Source organism: Muntiacus reevesi, chromosome 17 (assembly GCF_963930625.1).
Source record: "Muntiacus reevesi chromosome 17, mMunRee1.1, whole genome shotgun sequence".
NCBI lineage: Eukaryota > Metazoa > Chordata > Mammalia > Artiodactyla > Cervidae > Muntiacus > Muntiacus reevesi.
Window position 1 is genome coordinate 45,807,020 of NC_089265.1, and position 18,368 is coordinate 45,825,387.

At 38.6% G+C, this 18,368-nt stretch overlaps 1 protein-coding gene across 1 annotated transcript in view; it reads left to right on the forward strand.

Moving 5' to 3' along the window:
• Positions 1 to 18,368, forward strand: part of TMC1 (transmembrane channel like 1) — a 136,544-nt gene that overhangs the window by 61,411 nt on the left and 56,765 nt on the right. Inside the window, exons 5-8 of the mRNA XM_065907857.1 lie at positions 2,271 to 2,361; positions 4,055 to 4,136; positions 11,649 to 11,755; positions 15,635 to 15,733. Of these exons, the coding sequence (XP_065763929.1) occupies positions 2,271 to 2,361; positions 4,055 to 4,136; positions 11,649 to 11,755; positions 15,635 to 15,733 (379 nt within the window). The remainder of the gene's footprint in view (positions 1 to 2,270; positions 2,362 to 4,054; positions 4,137 to 11,648; positions 11,756 to 15,634; positions 15,734 to 18,368) is intronic.

An 18,368-nucleotide genomic window follows, 5' to 3' on the forward strand; every position in this document is an offset into this window, starting at 1 on the left:
TCAGCACATTCACATCTATGGTCACACCTTGGATTTTCACCAGCACCCAAGCAAGCAGGAAGCATTTGTTCAATTTCTGTTTGTTTGTTTGAGAATCCTGGACCTGTTAAAAGCTGCACAGTAACTGAAGGAATCTGTGCAGAATTTGCTCAGGTGTGTGCAAGTCCTGAGCAAGTGCACTTTCTTTTGAAAAATAGGATTCTCCTCAGCATGGGTATGAAAGAAAGTGAAAATGTTAGTTGATTCGTTGTGTCCGACTCTTTGCGACCCGAGAGACTGGAGCCCGCCAGGCTCCTCTCTCCATGGAATTCTCCAGGCAAGAATACTGAAGTGGGTTGCCATGTCCTCCTTCAGGGGATCTAACTTGGGTCTCCTGCATTGCAGGCAGATTCTTTACTGTCTGAGCCACCATGGAAGCCCCAGCATGGGTATAGAGAGTGACGAAAACATGGACCAGGTTATAGAGACAAATCACAGAACTGGGTTAAAATCAGGTTACTTGATTTTCAGTTTATATCAGTTCAGCATTTTATAAAGTGTCTGCTAGGTACCATACTCACTTCTGTCTTGTCATCTGTATAACACATAGTTAAAGCTTAACTGGGATATGCTTGGTTTTGATTGCCTGCATTTAAAACCCAGCCATGAGAGTTCAGTTTATACTTGTTGATATGGCTTTATCGAACATCTTAGACTGTGTAGAATGTTTTAGAAACTGTTTTTCAATTAATCTTCACAGCCCAGAAGTCCTGTCATATGTCAGAGTGTTTCACAAGGCCAGCCTAATAACTCTTCTTCATTTCTAGGAAGCTGCCCTATTTAGTTTCTGAGAAGACAAAAGAGAAGGGCGTGATTCCAAAGTCTAGGAATGACTTTGCCTTCGAGCATTAATTGATGTGGATAATACAGTTTTTAGACATTCCCCTGTTTCCATCTACCTGAATGATGCCAGTCATGTCTATTTCAAGTTTACTTGAAAACAAGTTTACTAAACACCTCTTATGATCCAAGTAGTGAACAGTGCTGTGGGAGAAAAAAGGATACGATATTGTCCCTGCCATCAAAGAAATGATGTGGGGAGTCTGACGTCTGAAGAGAATCTTCTCCATTGTGCTTGTGTTTTTATGGCAGGCCATGGGTAGGTGTCCATGTATGGGTGAATAATGGGGCACCATTGTTTAGTTATCGCCTAAGGTAGCAGGCATGTGCTATTTTGATCACTGGGTATTGTAAAATCACGAGCTTAGCACTGATACTGAGGAACACAGAAATATCCCTCATCACCTTAAGGATGAAGTTTCATCTTTCACGTTTTAAGGGATACTTTGTGTGTTGTTTGTAGTCGTGTGTCGAGGGGCCACCCAATTGATGACAGTGTTGTATTTGTAGAACCAATGTCCAGGTTTGGATTATCCCTTGGTTCTCTTGGGTTATGCCTTTTATGGCCCCTGAGAGGTCAGGGCAAGTCTGGACTGCCTCTGTTTGTAAAATTCTTCCCAAATTGCAAACAGACAACAATAGCAAAAATGACTAAAAAAGGTTATAAAAGTTGTAGTATATTTAACATGTTCACTCTATCCATTTTGATGAGTTAACGCTTTTTATCACACACACAACGACACTAATGTGACTACTGCAAAAGTACAAATATTTGGGAAGAATGTTAAGGTTTAAATTTGAAACCCTTTGAGAATGTGAGGCCAAAGATTATGCCTTTCCTTTTCTCTCTTCCCTAAAGCCTTTTGCTTTATGTAGTATGATTTTTCTGTTTTAAGTCATAATTGCTTTTATGAGATTAAATACCAGGTCAATAAGTGTGTTCTATGTCAGTTTGTCCCAAACTCTCTGCCCTATTTTTTTTTTTAAAGCAATCCTTAAAAAAGAAGAAAAGTATTTTAAAATAAACATTCTGACTGCCAGAATCTGAAATAAAGTTCAGATTCAATATTTCATGTGGTAGAAATGAGAACTGGGGTTTCTATTTTGATGTTTAGCGCAAATTCCTTGCTTTTTGATGACTCCAGCTGATTAATAAGTGAAACTAAAACATCTTATTCTTCCTGGCCAGAATTTTAAAAACTTAAACACTTGGCCAGAATTTTAAAACTTAAACATCTTTTACAAATCCCAAGATTGTGAAATTCTGTCACTTGTTAAGAGTTTAAAAGGGTCAAGGAGAAATAAAGCAGTAGACGTAATAAAATTAAATATCCACTACCTATATACTATATTAACCTCCACCCAAATTTTATTTTGTTTTATTTTCTCAGGGAAGCAAAAAAATTTGTGAGCGAAAATGAAGGGGCTCTTGGGAAAGGAAAAGGGAAACGGTGGTTTGCATTTAAGATGATGATGGCCAAGGTAAGTATTTTCATAGCTCAGTCAGTTTGATGTCATATAAACTCTGTGGAAACCACATTGCCTCCAAGGGGCTGTAAAATTGGTTCTGTTCTGAGAGAGTGAAAAAAAAAAATCTGACATGTTATGTGTATACTTAGGTACATTATACTAGATACACAGTACTCTGTGTTATTGAAATTTGGAGAAAGGGGTGATTCAGGAAAAAAAAAAATTGTCCTGAAAGGCTCTTTAAAGGAGTTAAAATGAAAAATAAGTTGAGAAACATTGATTTGTGGCAAAAGATTGACTTGTATGATTTTATCACTTCCAAATGTAATAGACTGTGCCCCTTTCGTTTTTATTCACTGGGAGTTATGTGGTTCTGGGTCAACGTTTCTTTCTCAAATGTCTACAAGTTACAGAGCCATGTAACTCTTCTCTACTAGGTACATCAGCTATAAATTGGATAGTAAATAAGAGAAAACAAATGATATGCCAATATAAATGTAGATTTTTGGAAAAGATAGAAAAGAGACTAACATTTATTTAGCACTTACTATGTTCCAAGTACTGAGTTAAATCCTTCTATAAAAATTGAGTCCTTTTTATAAAAGTCCTACCACATTTAATTCTCACAACAAAGTAGGTATGTAGACATTATTATCTACTCTTTACAAATGTTATACCACCTGAGGCTAAATATGTTCTAATAGAGATGGAGTTTTGTGAATAAAGTTCATTTATCTTAAATATGAAATCTATAGGTAGATCTGATACATATTTATATATCATGGATTAGTTTTATCTGTTTTTACATTTTAAATAAATGGAATCATACAGCATTTATGCTTTTGTTTCTTGCTTCTTTGAGCAATGTTATTTGCATGAAATATGTCCATGTCATGGGAGTTATAGTACATTTTTATTTATATGTTATATTCTATCATATGAAGATATTGTAATTTACTTATCCATTCAATTATAGATGAACATTTGAGTTGTTTCTGGTTTAGGTAATCTTTTGAACTTCAGACTTGTATCAAATCTTATTTAGGTGCCACAAACCTATTTAGCTCATCCATTATCCCAGCATTATCTATACAAATGCAAATTTATCTGTCCCACCCTCATTCTTCTTCTTATGGGTAACCTAACATTGTTGGATAAAGTGGAAGGAAGGTCTTTTACAAAAACTAGTTTATGATTCTTTTTTTTTCTTCCCTTTCCTATAGCACCGTGCCTTTCCATTTAGACAACTGTTTTATCTCTACCAGAATGAAAAGTCATAGCACTTAACATCCTGTACGGTGTACTTGACCCAGAAGCCCTTCAAAGCAGGAACTATGCCTTATTTATATTTCCTTAATTTCTTCATGCAATGAATATTTAATTAAACACATACCTTATTAGGTGCTAACTCAGTCCCTGCTCTCTTATTGTGTAGCAAAATAAACAGATCATTTTCAGTGGTCGGCATATTTTCTGTAAAACAGAAAGCCAGTAAACATCTTTTAATTAAATTGGTGCAGGAGTGGGTGGGGAACAGGGGAACAAGTGAAACCTAGCATCTTCCTCTTTTACAAAAAGCACTACGTGATGCCAGAGGGATCTTTCCAAGTTCATTGTCATGTGATATTTTGGGGCGAGTGTGGGGGATAAACATCTTAACAAACAAGCAGTTGGGTTTTATTGTTGAACTTGGCTTTCTTTTCAGAAATGGGCAAAATTTCTCCGAGATTTTGAGAACTTCAAAGCTGCTTGTGTCCCATGGGAAAATAAAATCAAGGCAATAGAAAGTAAGTGCTCATTTGATCTCATTAGATGAGGAATATTGTCCTAGATAAATGTCTTATAAGCTTATCAGATGGTTTTCTCAGTCCTGTACTACTGAAAAGATTAAAAACAAGAAAACAAACAAATAAAGACATTTTATGTCCTCTTTGCTCACTGTGAAGCTTTGCTAGCACTTAGTAACTGCAGCACCGGAGACTCCACTCTCCTTTTCTGCATTAGACCAAATTATTCTCATTTTGACCTTGTATTTTCTTCTACACATGAAAGTCAGTATTGTGCACAATGACATTGAGTCATATCATTGGGAAAGCAGAGCTTTTATTTTGGAAATGAACATGACATTGAAAATACATAATCACTTGAAATATTGTAAATCAACTATACTTCAATTTAAAATAAACTCATATAGAAATATCAAAAAAAGAAAATATACATTCACTTGGATGTTAGACAATAATTAAAATGAGCCATATCTAAAAATAGTGGAGAAATCTTAAAGCATCATTTAAAAACAAAACAAAACATCATTTTCAAACCTCTGAAGTGAGAATAAGCAATAATCATCCAGAAACTCGCTATCTGAATATCATATTGTAAATTCATTTTGTACAATGTTCATAGTGTACAGAGAAAACAGAATATACTCAATCAAAAACCTATTTATTATAGTGCTCTAGGCTTAGAAAAAGGAAGATAAAAATTTTTAAATATTGTAAATATGATAGTATGTCATTTTAAAAATAATAAAAGAAAATTTTAAAAAGGGGATAACATTTAAAATAATTTTGAGCATAGCCTTGTTATATTCAGGTTTCTAATAGTTTTGAGTAGAATCTGATTTTCCTCCATACCCCTCTGGATAGCAGGGCAGATTTTCCTGCTGGCTAAATGTGGTGTTGCCTAATTAAAGTGGAGGCTCCATAGGGAGATAACACAGTTGATGGATATTTCACTGACAAGATTGGACATGTTTTAGGAGTGACGACCTCTCAGTCCTCTGTCTCTCATCATCAGATGGCAATGAATTAAAATACATCAGCTTATTAATCGAATACATAATACATAGTAAAATAAATCAGTTCATTAATTCCTCCCACATATTCCTGTGCCAGCCCTTTCTTGCTATATTTTTCTCCTCAACACTTATCACTATCTAAAATACAGTATTTTTCATTTAATTTAAAAAAGTATTAAATAAATAATAAATAAAATAATTAAATGAAAAATACAGTCATTTCAGTTCATTTTGTTCATTTCTTCCAATAGATATGAAGGCAGAAAATTTGTTTTGTTCACTCCTGGACCCCCAGAGCTAGAATATGCTTGGTCTTAATGAATATGCTGAATAAAATTAAATAGCAGGCATTTTCCAAATGGAAATGGAAAAGTAAATTTCTAAAACTCTTGCTGTTTCCATTTTGATTCCAGTAGGTCATGGATCCTAATACTAAAGTGGACCAGGTACTCGTTGACTCTCCACTTTCTTCCATATAAAAAATAGATTTGATAATTCTTGCTGTGAAGTTTTGTGTCATATGGTGATGCCATGGAGTTTTACTGTTACATCAGCCTTGTAAAAAGACCTTGCCTAAAACCCCATGGTTACCTGCTGAGAAGCACCTTATCAAACCACATTGGATTGCATATTTTGCTGAAGAAGCTGTACATTGGTACTCCAGGAGTACAGATATAACCTATAGTGTTACTATGAAAACCATGGATTAAATCATTGAATTTTTTCAAGTTGGAGATTACAAGCCTTTCTCAGAATCAAAATCTACTTCTTCCTAATAGTAAATTACAGCATCAAAGTTAAAGTGTGATACAGACTTAGAGAACAGATTTATGGTTGCCAGGGGAGATGGTTGGGGGGAAGGGATAGTTAGGACGTTTGGGATGGACATGTATACACTGCTATATCTAAAACGGGTAACTAACAAGGACCTACTGTGTAGCACAGGGAACTCTACTCAATGTTAAATGGCAGCTGGATGGGAGGGGAGTTTGGGGGAGAATGGATGCATGTATGTGTATGGCCGAGTCTCTTCTTTGCTCACCTGAAACTATCACAACATGGTTAACGAGCTATACAAAATAAAAAGTTTAAAAAAAGACAGTTTTCAGAAACAGGAGGCATAAAAAATAATTAAGGTGTGATAGACTACTTTTTTTTTTTAAGACCAGAAATAGCTTTAGACAGACAACCTTAAGCACAGAGTTTAAACTACATGTTTCCCTGCTGGCCTAAGGGCTCCAGAAAAATGTAAATTAAATTTGCCACATTTAATTCCCCATCCCTAGATCAGTTTGAAAGAAACTGTGCTCTGAATCCTTGCCTAACAAGATGGTATTTATATTGTACTTTACAGCAGGTAATTTAATTGGTCTTTTCCCATTTAGAAATGCTCATATTTATCTGCTTGTCTTATTACCCATCTGTTCAAGAGGAAATTATACATGATGACAGACTACAAATTACTCTGTCTTAATAATAAATATCCAGAGGGAGATATGAAACCTTAACATTAATTTAAAAGATACACAGGAAAATTCAAGAAAAAGAATATTGCATAAGGTTTAGACTTCATTTTAATAAATACCAAAAACTTTTAATATATTAATAATTTACTAATGAAACAGAATGTATTCATTAGATTAAAGAGAAAGGAATTGGTCATTGATGGGCACAATCCAGATTTGTAAATTTGATCAGCCTTAGCTGTTTGATGGATATTACCTATATCTATTCTCTCACACACACATTCATTGCATATTTATTCTATATAGCATAAAATAGTTTTTTTAAAAAAACATTTTTTAGATGAATTTAACTATGATTTTCCCAGGTGGCACTAGTGGTAAAGAACCTGCCTGCCAATGCAGGAGACATAAGAGTTGCAGGTTCGAGCCCTGGGTTGGGAAGATCCCCTGGAGGAGGGCCCAACAACCCATTCCAGTACTCTTGCCTGGAGAATCCCCATGGACAGAGGAGCCTGGCGGGCTGCAGTCCAGCGGTTCGCACAGAGTTGGATATGAATGAAGTGAATTAGCATGCAACTGTGATTATACTTGGGGAGCAATATTGCACTGTGGATAAGAGAAATGTCGATTTGGAGTCAAACATCTATGGATAAAGACTATCTGATTTAGAACTCTGGCTGCCTCATTTACTATTTACGTAAACACAGTGTAACTTGGCTCCATCATTTCCTAGATGTGTAACTATGGAGTTAAGTCTCTGTAAAATGGGAGTGCAATAGATTCTCTGGCAGGGATTTGTTAATAGTTAAATGAATTAATATGCAGATATCAGATAGATGTCTGGAACAAAATCATTAAACTTTAGCAATTATTATTATTAATAAAGTCTTGGATCAGTCAACTGCTGTGTTTGTTTTTGATTTCCCATTCACACAGTTGCACTAATAATACTTAACCTTACCAAATTGTCAAGGCAGTAAAATGAATTGATGCTAGTAAAGTTCTCAGTATATGTAACTGACCATCAAAATATGTTGGCTACTACTATTATTACTGTTCTCTACAAGAATAAGTCAGTTTTATTTGAGAGACTGAGCACATGGAAATGACTTTTTTTAATTATGCTCATTTAGCTTCACTATAGAAAGGTTTCTTTTTTTAAGGAAATGCCCTTTTCAGTCAACAATCTCTGAGAGGCTAGAACCACTGGGCTAAATGAATGTGAAGAGGGGAAAATGTCTTCTTTTTCATTTTTGTGTTGAGAAAGGCAAAGGACATATGGAACTTTGATGTCAACCATTGATTTGTTTTCTCCTCTTTATGATCTTTGCTCTTTGTTTCGTTATTGTTCTTTCCTCCTCTCGCATTGGTAGGTGTCACACAGAAGGAGCATTGCATTCTGGGCTCCTCAGTCTCTTTGACCTGTGTCTGGATCTTTCCTACAATCACTCTGGCTTTGATGAAATCTATTTTCCTACAATTCATTTTCTTTATACCTAGGATTTTGCAGAGAAAAGCCTTAGTTTTCACTTCTCTGCCTCCAAAAAAAATTGTGGTGAAGCCACTTTCAAGTCTAAAAACTCCAGTTTATAAGCTTTGGAGTTGAATGTATATAATATATATGGATTATATATAGGGCAGATGTGTTTGTGCATCCTCTGTTGCTCAGTTGTGTCTGACTCTTTGTGATCCTATGGACTGTAGCCTGCCTGCCAGGCTCCTCTGTCTGTGAAATTCTCCAGGCAAGAATACTAGAGTGGGTTGCCATTTCCTTCTCCAAGAGATTTTCCTGACGCAGGGATTGAGCCCAGGTCTCCTGCATTGCAGGCAAATTCTTTACTATCTGAGCAACCAGAGAAGCCCATATATCATGGAAGGAGTACTTTTTGAAATATTTTAATTTGCTTCTCTCTTTTGCTTTTAGGTATATTTACACTCATTTGCCAGGGATTGTGTTTGGGGAACTGGGAAAGGGTGGGCCCTGGTGCTAATTAGAAGAGCAAAAGCATAAAAGGCCAGGAAGGAAGGGAAGAAAAAAAGGAGGGAGGGAAAGAGGGAAGGATGGGTCAGTATCCTATGCTCAGAACTCTCTATCAGAGGGTTTCACGTGTGTTTTCAGGGAAAAGCTTGCCACGGAAACCTAGAGACAAATGTTCTCCAGTTAATGAGTAACTGTAATGACTAATAAGCTGGAAGTCCACTGCCTTCAATAAAACATGATAAGTGAACCTGGCTGAGGCAGCCCTTGGGTTGTTGTTGCCAGAGAACACAGATAACGACCATGAAATGATATGACATCACTGGGAGCCAGGTGGATGATCAGATGTCCTAGGAGAGGAGGATCTGCTCCAGCATTTCTGCAGATAGACCAGTGCATCCAGTTACAACACCTGGGGGGCATGTTTATCAACAGCACACACTTTTAGAAGTTTTGTAGAACTCAGTACCCCTCTACAAAATGAAATGAATTCAAATACAAAATGTCCAACTGGGGCTTCCCAGGCTCTGCTAGTGGTAAAAACCCGCCTACCAGTGCAGGAGACACAAGACACATGGATTCAATCCTGGAGTCAAGAAGATCCCCTGGAGGAGGGCATGGTAACCCACTCCAATATTCTTGCCTGGAAACTTCCATGGACAGAGGAGCCTGGCAGGCTACCTGTTCATACATAATGTTGCAAAGAGTTGGACATAACTGAAACAATTTAACATGCATTCATGCATGCACAATGTCCAATTAGACATTGAATCCCTTTTAAGTTTCTATAAAAACTGCCACTGTGTCCTGAGAGTAAGTAAGATGGTACCTAAAGAATAGACTAAATTCTGGAAATAGAGGTCGGACTCTCATATGAGCTTGGCTTTATCTTAGTAAGCAGAGGCTGAAATTTGCTCCACATTAACTTCCCTCCTCCTGTAATAAAGCTTCCCCATCAGCAATGCTTCAAAGCTAGAGACCCCAAGAAAAGCAGTGTTCCCCAGGAAGTGCTTTGCTGAGTGAGTCAGGTCAAAGGGCCTGATGCAGAGAGTAGCTGAGAGTGTTCCCTGGTTCTTCGTGGGCAATGAAAATGAAAATTAGGAAGACTGGGGAAACTAGCAACTTGATATTGAATCTTAAATGATTATCAAAGAATGCTGGCTTTTATTAATCTGTGAAATTTTAACCTGAGACTCAAATTCAGTTTTTTCTTCCTTTTCCATTCTCTGATTTAAGAGAATGCTTTTGTTTGGTTTTTCTTAGTCAATAAGAATTGGACAGATCACTTTACTTTCCCTGAGGTGTGAGTTGACAGCATATTCTTGCCTGTCCCCTCCCAGTTAATTCCACAGGCCTGAAGGGAGTGTTCAAATTGAAGTCTCCCCACCCACCCCCACTGCTTAACACCTCTTAGTGGCTTTTCGTCACATTTGAGATAAAACGCTCACTTTTTACCTTTCCTTAAGAGGCCCCCCACACACTGTGGTTTGGTTTCTTCACCTGCACCCATCTCCCTTTTCCTTTATTCATTGTGCTCCAACCGGAAGCCTTTAGGTTTGTTCCTCAATTGTCCTGAGCTCTGGCTTCCCTCATGATACATGTTCCTGCATTTTCCTCTGCTTGGGCTGTTCTTCTCCAGCCCCGGGCCTTGCTGCCTGTTCCTTCAGCTTCAGATCTCTGCTTAAATGTTACCTTCTTTCATTTCAGCCTCTGCTTACTAAGATGAGGCCAAGCTCACAGGAGAGTCAGACCTTCCTCTACAAACCCATCTAAAGCAACCCCTCTCAGTATTTTATCTTCTTCCCTCTAAGACTGATCTGGATAAATTTTTATACATACTTTTATAAATAAATGATTATAATGTAATGTAGTATATATTATGATGAGTGTATACTTCTTTATGTCTTTTTAAATTATTGCATATTTCTTATTTCCACACCTCAGTAAAACATAAGTTGTATTAGAGCAGCAATCCTGTCTCTGATATTATGTTTCACATCTAAGATAATTCCTGACAGAAGGTAAACATGTGAAAAATGATGAATGCACTTCAGCTTCTCCACTATCTGTGAAATGCCCCATCTGCTCAGAACACCACAGGATGGTCTATAGGATGTGTGTGTGTGTTCGTCACTCAGTTATATCCAACTCTTTGTGACATCATGTAGTCTGCCAGGCCCCTCTCCATAAAAGATGTGATAAACTTTGGAAAGAATTTTGCTGCTTGAGAAAAAAGAGGAAGAAGCACAGTAATTATAATTATAATAATAGCTAACTACTGGCCAGGCATTGTAGTAACTGTAATAGGGAGGAATTTTTGTGTTCTGTTGTGTTAACCACTAAAGGGATGTTGCCTGTAAGTTTAAATTATACATAATGGCCCATTTCTGGGAATCCTGCCTTCCAGGTAATGAGAGTTAAGCTAAAATATCTCTGTTTAGCTCATGAGGAACATTCTCACCAGGTCCACCTATGAATGACTCAAGGAAGGAAGAAATTAACACATTCCCTCTGAAAGCTAGTTGGAACTAGGAAATGTTTGACTTTTCCCCTCCCCTGTTAGTATAAAGGAAGCCTAAATTCTAAACCAGGCCAGATAGTTCTTTGGGGGCGTAACTTCACCATCTTCTTGGTCTGCTGGCTTTCTGAATAAAGTCATTATCCCTTGCCCCAACAACTCATCTCTTGGTTTATTGGCCTGTTGTGTGGTGAGAAATATGCGCTTGGGCTCAATAACGTAACCAGTTTATATACATTTTCTCACTTAACTGTGTTAACTCAAAGAATAAAATGGGCTCTTCAAATGGCAACTCTGGCTGCCGAGCAAAAGGCAGGAAGATGGACTCTAAAGATGTAGTCATTGTGTAGAATGCACATCTACTTTCATCATGTTAACATTTTCTCTTTCTAGATAGAAAAAAAAATTTGCTAGAGCCTTTAAAGTGAACAAAAATATCAATGTGTTGCAATGAGACGACTCAATTTGGAAGACACCAAGACTTGGCTTTTGTCTTGTTTGGCCCCCTCTCTCAGACTTCTATTTTCTTTTCAATAGGTCAGTTTGGCTCATCAGTAGCTTCATACTTCCTCTTCTTGAGATGGATGTATGGAGTAAACATGGTTCTCTTTATCCTGACATTCAGCCTTATCATGTTGCCAGAGGTAAGATTCTGACTTCTAGTTTATAAAACATGCTGTAACAAGCTTCTTATGCAAGCACTCTACTAAAAAACTCCACTCTTTGAGAGTAGAATGCCTACCTAGCTACCTATGCTGTTAGAGTAATAGTATTTGTAACAAATTAATCTTCAAAATGGTGTCCATCAACCAAAGGTCCTAATTTTTCTCTGAAGGGTATGTGGCCTCTTGAAATAATAAATAAAATGTGTGTGCATGTTTAAATGTACATTTCTAAGTGGAAAGGTTCACAGATTCTCTCAGATTCCCAAGGTGGCCCCTATGCCCAATATTAATTGCTCAAGAGAAAGACTTTGACATCTTGTGAGTTGCATGTATTTATTTTGCCAAGTTTGCTTTGAAAAAGATACTACTCAATGCAACTTTGCAAAAAAGCAGAGGAGAAAACAAAAGATATAAGCATCTGAATGCAGAGTTCCAAAGAATAGTAAGGAGAGATAAGAAAGCTTTCCTCAGCGATCAATGCAAAGAAACAGAGGAAAACAATAGAATGGGAAAGATTAGAGATCTCTTCAAGAAAATTAAAGATACCAAGGGAACATTTCATGCAAAGATGGGCTCAAAAAGGACAGAAATGGTAAGGACCTAACAGAAGCAGAAGATATTAAGAAGAGGTGGCAAGCATACACAGAAGAACTGTACAAAAAAGATCTTCACGACCCAGATAATCGCGATGGCGTGATCACTCACCTAGAGCCAGACATCCTGGAATATGAAGTCAAGTGGGCCTTAGAAAGCATCACTACAAACAAAGTTAGTGGAGGCAATGGAATTCCAGTGAGTTATTTCAAATCCTAAAAGATGATGCTATTAAAGTGCTGCACTCAATATGTCAGTGAATTTGGAAAACTCAGCAGTGACCACAGGACTGGAAAAGGTCAGTTTTCATTCCAATCCCAAAGAAAGGCAATGTCAAAGAATGCTCAAACTACTGCACAATGGCACTCATCTCACACGCTAGTAAAGTAATGCTCAAAATTCTCCAACCCAGGCTTCAGCAATACATGCATCGTGAACTTCCAGATGTTCAAGCTGGTTTTAGAAAAGGCAGAGGAACCAGAGATCAAATTGCCAACATCTGCTGGATCATCAAAAAAGTAAGAGAACTCCAGAAAAACATCTATTTCTGCTTTATTGACTATGCCAAAGACTTTGACTGTGTGGATCACAATAAACTGTGGAAACTTCTGAAAGAGATGGGAGTATCAGACCACCTCACCTGCCTCTTGAGAAACCTATATTCAGGTCAGGAAGCAACAGTTAGAACTGGACATGGAACAATAGACTGGTTCCAAATAGGAAAAGGAGTATGTCAAGGCTGTACTAAGACCAATTAACTAAGACCAAGAAACAAGACTGGGGTTGTGTACTTAACCATAAGAAGTTAAATGACTCTGACTTCTTTGGATGCTTACCATACATAAGTTGGGTTAGGCTTTACTTAACCTACAAAGGATCTTTCCAGATATCAGTATTTCAAAAGCCGATTTGTTCACTACACCATTGGCAACGGCCAAAACTAATTGAGTATTTTTTATCCCTGTGGTTTCAAATCAGAGCCAGCTTTTGTATCAAGCCTCCCCACAAGAATAATACCAGTGCCTTACTGCTTAATGAGTTTCAGTTTTTAGCGTGGAAAGTACTTTCACTTCTTTTACTCACTGAGCCTCTCAACAAATTTATAAAGTAGAATATAGTCGAGTTTTTCTTTCTCCATTTAAAAAATGTGGAATCTGAGTCATATAGTGCTGATTGGACTTAGCTGATATCACAGAGTGAGGAGGTTGTTATTTTATTTTATTTTTTTAAAGCTGATCTGGAATGAGTGTTCATCTTATGTAACAAGCTTATGCACCCTCTTTTGCTAGTTTTATAATCTTTGAGATAATTTGGGGGGTTATATGACTATCTGGCTCGTAGAAGATGGTGGACTTAGATCAAAAGTCCTAAGATGTCCAAGGTCATAAGTATAGTACATATCCTAAGCAAAAACTTTAAGCAATGCAGCAGAATGTATTTCACCTATTTCGAGTCAACCACAACATTGTTTTTGCTCTTCTCTAAGGAAACCTGAAACTATCACCAGTTACTAGGATGCTTCTCAGTGTCAGATGCAGGGTATACAGGGAATCTTATCAGCTGCATTTACTCTTTTCCCCCTCCACCATGCTGCCTCCCTGTGGAGGAATGACAGGTTGTTGCTAATTCATTCCAACTGTAGAAAATTGTAGGATGCTCCTGGGTTGGGAAGATCTTCTGGAGAAGGAAATGGCAACCTACTCCAGTATTCTTCCTGGAAAGTTCCATGGGCAGAGGAGCCTGGCAGGCTACAGTCCATGGGGCTGGGAAGGGTAGGACATGACTGAGCACCAATCACTCATATGTGGTGCAGGAAGCTAATACTTGTTCAGTTAGATGTGTTCCCAGAACTAGGAAGCATAGTGGTTTTGGATGCTTTTTTCCAGGTTGTGTTAGATGTTGAGGGGCATCCTGTTTTCTGGGCATTGATTACCAACTCCAGCAAGCAAACAGAAGAGGATGAGCTCCCTGCTTGCTGACTTTACAGAACCAACAGAGGGCAGGACTGGTTGCCTCCCAGCCACAATGCTGGATTTTTCAGGGGCCTCCACCCAGTAACCTTACTCAGCATTCCTCCGATGCATTTGCCCTTTTGCTCTAAGTTCCTGCTCCCTGTGCAAACCGGAGACCCTAATCTTCTCTGTTTTCTGTGGCCTCCAACTCTGGCGAAAGAGAGTGTGAGTGGAACCCACGCTCTCTTCTGTTCTGTCTAGGGAAGCCAGAAGGACTGCTGTGGAAGCTGTGCAGTTTGGGTGGAGGGAAGGAGTAGGGGCTGATTTTCAGCCGTTGCCCAGTCAATCTCTGCACCTAGGTTTCCATCCATGTTCTTCCTCTTCCTCCGGCCACAGCCCCAGAGAAGGGATGTTTTCATGTTACACAAGAAGCCGCATCTGCTTGGCCGATTTTGTGCCTACGCTGGGGCTAGAGCTCTGCTCCCTGCTCTGCTCCATCACTGACTTCCTCCACCCCTAATCACATGTCTTCTAATCTGGTAGCACAAGGTCTGGGCAGTAAACCTGAATCAGTGATGCAGCAGACATCACGGTCAGGGTGCAGTCTTCCCTCCTAGTTGAAAAGTGAAAGTGTTAGTTGCTCAGTCGTGTAAAACTCTTTGTGACCCTGTGGACTGTATCCCACCAGGCTCCTCCGTCCATGGGATTTTCTAGGCAAGAAAACTGGAGTGGGTAGCCACTCCCTTCTCCAAGGGATCTTCCCAACCCAGGGATCGAAGCCAGGCCTGCATTGCAGACAGATTCCTTACCATCTGAGTCACCAGGGAAGCCCCTATTAGTTGACACCCTCTAATTGTGTGAATGACTCTCCTTTTTCTTCTCTTCCTTGACATGAGGGAGAGATTCTCCACCACCCCAACCCCTGAGGGATATTCCCATCTGACTATGTGGGTAGTATGGTCTTTTTGAAAACTATTGTCCCCCAAAGGCCACCTCTCTCCTTTCCAGACCTCCTAAATGGGACTAGTATGGCAGTGGTGGTGGGTAGAGGGCTCTCAGCAAGCCTCTGGGCAAAGTGGGGGGTTAGATCGCTGGCGGTCTGCTGAAGTCAGAATGCAGGGTCCTTAGTGTTCCCTTTGTTCTGAACTCTGGATTTAGTAGTCGGTTCCCAGAAAAGGGGACCCCACATGGAGACCCGCAGAGTCCCCAGGAAAAAGTTTCAGAAGAATTCTAACAAAAACCATTTGTGATCACGTGTGTGGCTCAGACGTTGTCTCCAATTGTTAACTGCTTTCTTTGTTTTTCCATGTAGTACCTCTGGGGTTTGCCATATGGCAGTTTACCTAGGAAAACGGTTCCCAGGGCTGAGGAGGCATCGGCAGCCAACTTTGGGGTCCTGTATGACTTCAATGTAAGTATTTCCGCACAGCTGTGTGGTGACAGACTTTTCCGTATTCTGTAATTCCATGGCCCCTCTTCTGTAGCTGAATGAAGGTCTTAAGGGAGAGGGTTCTGCCCCCTTTAAAAAAAAAAAAAAGAAAAAGGAAGGAAAAGTAAATGGAGTTTAGGAATATGATAAGATGATTAAATGGGAATATAGATTATTGAATGAAAGTTCAGTCCAGTCACTCACTCATGTCCAACTCTTTTTGACCCCTGGACTGCAGCACGCCAGGCTTCCCTGTCCATCACCAACTCCTGAAGCTTGTTCAAACTCATTTCCATTGAGTCAGTGATGCCATCCAACCATCTCATCCTCTGTTGTCTCCTTCTCCTCCTGCCTTCAATCTTTCCCAGCATCAGGGTCTATTCAAATGAATCAGTTCTTTGCATCAGATGGGCAAAAGTGTTGGAGTTTCAGCTTCAACATCAATTCTTCCAATGAATATTCAGGACTGATTTCCTTTAGGGTGGATTGGTTGGATCTCCTTGCAGTCCAAGGGACTCTCAAGAGTCTTCTCCAATACCATAGTTCAAAAGCATCAATTCTTCAGTGCTCAGCTTTCTTTATGGTCCTACTCTCACATCCATACATGATCACTGGAAAAACCATAGCTTTGAATAGGTGGACCTTTGTTGGCAAAGTAATGTCTCTGCTTTTTAATATGCTATCTAGGTTGGTCATAACTTTCCTTCCAAGGAGCAAGCATCTTTTAATTTCATGGCTGCAGTCACCATCTGCAGTGATTTTGGAGCCTCCCCCCCCTCCCAAATAAAATCTCTCACTGTTTCCATTGTTTCCCCACCTATTTGCCCATAAGTGATGGGACTGGATGCCATGATCTTAGTTTTCTTCATGTAAATATTATTGTCTCTGTTTGGAAAAGGACAAAGCAAGAGTTTGCAAAGGTGCTTTTTGGAAAATCTTGTTGTATTCCTCAGGTTTTGATATTTTGTATTAGCTTCTTCCCTTCTTACATGTGTCTATTTAGCATTATTGAAGAGTCAATACTAAATAAAACTAGATAGTAAATACTAAATAATACCAAATTCTAACTTTTATATAAAATGAAAATGAGTATCACTCGATTGTGATACCCAAATGGGGATTATCCAATCATAGCACTAAAATGAGCATTACACTTTGAGCTCCCCTGGGTGGGGATTATTATGGCAGGGATTCATTGTTGCCTATTGAAAAATCATTTTGGAGCGTGATTCAAGTCTGTGACAATGATTCAATTCTACACATTCTTCTTAAATGTGTAGTGGCCAGATTAGAGATGTTCCGAAGTATATAGGATCAGAAAGTAGGATGGGGGAGATTGGGGAATTAATAATTAGGAATCTTTGAAGGGTAGCAAGTGAGAATAAAATTTTATGTAGAGTGGGGGATGAAGGAAGGAGAGAAAAACAATGGCCTTCATATTTATACTATTTATATGCATATTTCACAGATGTTTTGAATTCTACCCTCAACCTCTCTAAATTGTGAGTTTCCTAAAGAAGGAATAACATCTGCTGCATCTTCGTTGAAGTCCTTGACATAATACTCAACCCGCAGAGACTTAATGAATCTTGTTTCCTGGGAATCCTGAGCAAGGGGGAGGATTTGTAGAGCATTGAAATAAGAACCAAAGAATTTGATTGATGTGAGCAGTACCGGGAAATATAAATTTAGGAAGGGTTCCCAGCCTCTGACTCAACAAGGCAGTTATAGAATAAGCACAAGCAGAGTGACAGCCTCAACTTTGTGGCCTTTGGAATTTTAATTTACACCTGTCAGTTGGAATTTTCACTTAAATTCAACATTTATTAAATATAGACAAGCCCTGGTTTTACAAAGATGAATGTGACATGGTTCTTGACCTCAAGGTAACTATGACAGTAGAAGAAAGCTCTTGCACAGGCAACTAGTATACAATGTGTTCTGTACTTAGTAAAATGAAGGAGAAAAAAATACTGGGGAGCCCTGAGGAAGCAGGTTGTTTATTTCGCTTGCGTGCCTGGGTTTCAGAGAAGATACGGCCTTTGAGTTAGATTTGACTTCTTATCTTTTCTTTCTCCTTTCCAGTACTTCTACTTCTTCTATTTCTCCCTCTCTCTCCTCTCCCCATTTACATTTCAATTAATTTATTACTATGCCTCCAACATACTATTTTTTTTCTCATTCTCTTCCTCTGATTAGTAACATAGTAAGCTTCCAGTCTGGTTAATAAGACCAAGAACTAATAATATTGCTGGCATTTTCTGATGTTTTAGTCCTATCAGGGAAAGGGAGAACTAAAAGTATGAATAAAAGGCATTTTGACTTCTAAACACATATTTTTGAAGGTTCTACACTTGCAGATTTGTCAAGTAATGGAAACGAAACAATGTCCATTTTGCAAACAATGTCTGTTTGAGATTTTAGAGGTGTTAATTAACTGAGAAAGACAAAGAGGAAGGTGACGCAGGGAGAGTTGCTAGGGAGTGGACTAGAGAGTCTAGGAGGTGAACACAGCAGGAGACTAGAGGAAAGGTTTGGGCAAAAGTATGCTTTCTAAGATTTTTATTATTGCCCTCAACAGCTTTCTCCTGTCCGGTTTGGTGAAGTATTATTTTTT